Genomic DNA, 5000 nt, shown 5'->3' with positions numbered 1-5000 from the left:
CACACACACACACACACACACACACACACACACACACACCTACACACACACACACCTACACACACACACACACACACCTACACACACACACACCTACACACACACACCTACACACAGACACACACACACAAACACACACCTACACACACACACACACACACCTACACACACACACCTACACACACACACACACACACACACACACACACACACACACCTACACACACACACACACACACACACCTACACACACACACACCTACACGCACACACACACACACACACACCTACACACACACACACACCTACACACACACACCTACACACACACACACACACACACACACACCTACACCTACACACACACACACACACACCTACACACACACACACACACACACACACACACACACCTACACCTACACACACACACACACCTACACACACACACACCTACACACACACACACACACACACACCTACACACACACACACCTACACACACACACACACACCTACACACACACACACCTACACACACACACACACACACACACCTACACACACACACACACACACACCTACACACACACACACCTACACACACACACACACACACACCTACACACACACACACCTACACACACACACACACACACACACACACACACACACACACACACACACACCCCCACACACACACACCTACACACACACACACACACCCCCCCACACACACACACCTACACACACACACACACACACACACACACACACACACACACACACACACACACACTAGGTGTTTGTTTGTATGTTTGATCACAAATACATTTTCCAGGTCATGTAAAGAAAGAGAAAGATCTGTTGTAGCATCTTATGGCAGAAGAACAAGGTCTTCAAATGTTCTGCAGTGCGTGGAGAGGAGCCTGTTGCCGCGGTTACTCTCCTGAGCTGCCATGGTGTCATGAAGAAGATGTCGAGTGTTACTGTTACTGTCCTGCATCAGAGCTTCATCCTTCTCTCCAGCTCTGATCCCACAGAGTCCACACTTCATCACAGACACACACTTCCTGATCTGGTCTGTCGAGGTCACAACACACGACCCCACAGAACACCGGCTACGATGATGGATGAGGTCCAACGTTTGACTGCTCACGTCAAAAAAACCTCCTCAGGAACAAGAGTCTGCTCTGACCAGTCCAGTCGCACCTGGACCACATCAGTGTCCATCACTGTGAGCGTCTGATGGAGAAACTCCTGCCAAAGTCTAGTGATCGTCTCCTCGGTCTTGGACGTGTTCAGGATCAGAGCATGTCTCTCACTCCAGACCGAGGCAGCAGAACTAAGACCCTGTTGCTTCATCCCTTCACACACACCACGACCCACAACAGCGTGTCGTCACTTGTGTGTGTTGCAGAGTAAAGTCTGCGGCGTAAATTACAAGGGCGACAGAACGGTACCCTGTGGTGCTCCTGTACTGCTCACCACAGCTCCAGACACACTCTAGTCGGACATACTGTCAGTACAGTGAGACAGTTGAGGATCCAGTTGGTCAAAATAGGATCTACTCCTGTTAGGCAAACTGCAGGAGGTCCAGATATGCCACTAGTCAGTCGTCCTAACCTGGTCAGTAGTCCTAACATCCTGGTCAGTCGTCCTAACATCCTGGTCAGTCGTCCTAACATCCTGGTCAGTCGTCTTAACATCCTGGTCAGTCGTCCTAACCTGGTCAGTTGTCCTAACATCCTGGTCAGTCGTCCTAACATTCTGGTCAGTCGTCCTAACATCCTGGTCAGTCGTCCTAACATCCTGGTCAGTCGTCTTAACATCCTGGTCAGTCGTCCTAACATCCTGGTCAGTCGTCCTAACATCCTAGTCAGTCATCCTAACATCCTGGTCAATCGTCCTAACATCCTAGTAAGTCGTCCTAACATCCTGGTCAGTCGTCCTAACATCCTAGTCAGTCGTCATAACATCCTGGTCAGTCGTCCTAACATCCTGGTCAGTCGTCCTAACATCCTGGTCAGTCATCCTAACATCCTGGTCAGTCGTCTTAACATCCTGGTCAGTTGTCCTAACATCCTGGTCAGTCGTCCTAACATCCTGGTCAGTCATCCTAACATCCTGGTCAGTCGTCTTAACATCCTGGTCAGTCGTCCTAACATCCTGGTCAGTCGTCTTAACATCCTGGTCAGTCATCCTAACATCCTGGTCAGTCGTCTTAACATCCTGGTCAGTTGTCCTAACATCCTGGTCAGTCGTCCTAACATCCTGGTCAATCGTCCTAACATCCTGGTCAGTCGTCCTAACATCCTGGTCAGTCGTCCTAACATCCTGGTCAGTCATCCTAACATCCTGGTCAGTCGTCTTAACATCCTGGTCAGTCGTCCTAACATCCTAGTCAGTCCTCTTAACATCCTGGTCAGTCGTCCTAACATCCTGGTCAATCGTCCTAACATCCTGGTCAGTCGTCCTAACATCCTAGTCAGTCATCCTAACATCCTGGTCAATCGTCCTAACATCCTAGTAAGTCGTCCTAACATCCTGGTCAGTCATCCTAACATCCTAGTCAGTCGTCATAACATCCTGGTCAGTCATCCTAACATCCTGGTCAGTCGTCCTAACATCCTGGTCAGTCGTCCTAAAGTTCTGGTCAGTCGTCCTAACATCCTGGTCAGTCATCCTAACATCCTGGTCAGTCGTCCTAACATCCTAGTCAGTCGTCCTAACATCCTGGTCAGTCGTCCTAACATCCTGGTCAGTCGTCCTAAAGTTCTGGTCAGTCGTCCTAAAGTTCTGGTCAGTCGTCCTAACATCCTGGTCAGTCGTCCTAAAATCCTGGTCAGTCGTCCTAACATCCTGCCGATCTTGCGGCCTCAGGGACAGGTACCACGTAGGAGGTTCTCCAGCGTCGGGACACATCCGGAGAACATTCCTCAAGGATCCAGCTTTTCTGCTGCAGTCTCGGTCTCTGGGACTCACTCGACCCATCAGAACCTCTCACTCGACCCATCAGAACCTGTCACTCGACCCATCAGAACCTCTCACTCGACCCATCAGAACCTCTCACTCGACCCATCAGAACCTGTCACTCGACCCATCAGAACTTCTCACTCGACCCATCAGAACCTCTCACTCGACCCATCAGAACCTGTCACTCGACCCATCAGAACCTCTCACTCGACCCATCAGAACCTCTCACTCGACCCATCAGAACCTGTCACTCGACCCATCAGAACCTGTCACTCGACCCATCAGAACCTCTCACTCGACCCATCAGAACCTCTCACTCGACCCATCAGAACCTGTCACTCGACCCATCAGAACCTCTCACTCGACCCATCAGAACCTCTCACTCGACCCATCAGAACCTGTCACTCGACCCATCAGAACCTCTCACTCGACCCATCAGAACCTCTCACTCGACCCATCAGAACCTGTCACTCGACCCATCAGAACCTGTCACTCGACCCATCAGAACTTCTCACTCAACCCATCAGAACCTCTCACTCGACCCATCAGAACTTCTCACTCGACCCATCAGAACCTGTCACTCGACCCATCAGAACCTCTCACTCGACCCATCAGAACCTGTCACTCGACCCATCAGAACCTCTCACTCGACCCATCAGAACCTGTCACTCGACCCATCAGAACCTCTCACTCGACCCATCAGAACCTCTCACTCGACCCACCAGAACCTCTCACTCGACCCATCAGAACCTGTCACTCGACCCATCAGAACCTCTCACTCGACCCATCAGTACCTGTCACTCGACCCATCAGAACCTGTCACTCGACCCATCAGAACCTGTCACTCGACCCATCAGAACCTCTCACTCGACCCATCAGAACCTCTCACTCGACCCATCAGTACCTGTCACTCGACCCATCAGAACCTCTCACTCGACCCATCAGAACCTGTCACTCGACCCATCAGAACCTCTCACTCGACCCATCAGAACTTAAGACTTTCAAATCAAAACCAAAGATGATAGCTCGTGATTCTCTTCTTGTACCTTTGTTTGTTCGAAACCAACAGAAGTGAAATGAAAAAGACCAAGAAGCCATTTTCACTCTCTTTGTTGTTTTATAATATTGCTTTACTTTTATGTTGTTGTTTGATAGTATTGCTTTACTTTCATGTTGTTGTTTGATGGTATTGCTTTACTTTCATGTTGTTGTTTGATAGTATTGCTTTACTTTCATGTTGTTGTTTGATGGTATTGCTTTACTTTCATGTTGTTGTTTGATAGTATTGCTTTACTTTCATGTTGTTGTTTGATGGTATTGCTTTACTTTTATGTTGTTGTTTGATAGTATTGCTTTACTTTCATGTTGTTGTTTGATGGTATTGCTTTACTTTCATGTTGTTGTTTGATAGTATTGCTTTACTTTCATGTTGTTGTTTGATAGTATTGCTTTACTTTCATGTTGTTGTTTGATAGTATTGCTTTACTTTTATGTTTTTATTTGATAGTATTGCTTTACTTTTATGTCGTTGTTTGATAGTTTTGCTTTACTTTTATGTTCTTGTTTGATATTATTGCTTTACTTTTATGTTGTTTGATAGTATTGCTTTACTTTCATGTTGTTGTTTGATGGTATTGCTTTACTTTCATGTTGTTGTTTGATAGTATTGCTTTACTTTCATGTTGTTGTTTGATAGTATTGCTTTACGTTTATGTTTTTATTTGATAGTATTGCTTTACTTTTATGTCGTTGTTTGATAGTTTTGCTTTAATTTTATGTTGTTGTTTGATAGTACTGCTTTACTTTTATGTTGTTTGATAGTATTGCTTTACTTTCATGTTGTTGTTTGATAGTATTGCTTTACTTTCATGTTGTTGTTTGATAGTATTGCTTTACTTCTAATGTTGTTGTTTGATAGTATTGCTTTACTTCTAATGTTGTTGTTTGATAGTATTGCTTTACTTTCATGTTGTTGTTTGATAGTATTGCTTTACTGTTGTTGTTGTTTGATAGTATTGCTTTAC

The 5000-nt window shown here is 46.3% G+C and overlaps 1 protein-coding gene across 1 annotated transcript in view; it reads right to left on the bottom strand.

The window, feature by feature from the left end:
- Positions 1–1365, bottom strand: part of gpr101 (G protein-coupled receptor 101) — a 7531-nt gene extending 6166 nt beyond the window's left edge. Inside the window, exon 1 of the mRNA XM_087798684.1 lies at positions 1213–1365. Coding sequence (XP_087654810.1) covers positions 1213–1365 — 153 coding nt within the window. The remainder of the gene's footprint in view (positions 1–1212) is intronic.
- Between the last annotated feature and the right edge of the window lie 3635 nt (positions 1366–5000).

This window comes from Callionymus lyra, chromosome 9 (genome assembly GCF_982586985.1).
Source record: "Callionymus lyra chromosome 9, fCalLyr1.hap1.1, whole genome shotgun sequence".
Taxonomy (NCBI): Eukaryota; Metazoa; Chordata; class Actinopteri; order Syngnathiformes; family Callionymidae; genus Callionymus; species Callionymus lyra.
Note: the sequence above shows the minus strand (reverse complement) of the source record. Positions and strands in the feature narration are given on the sequence as shown.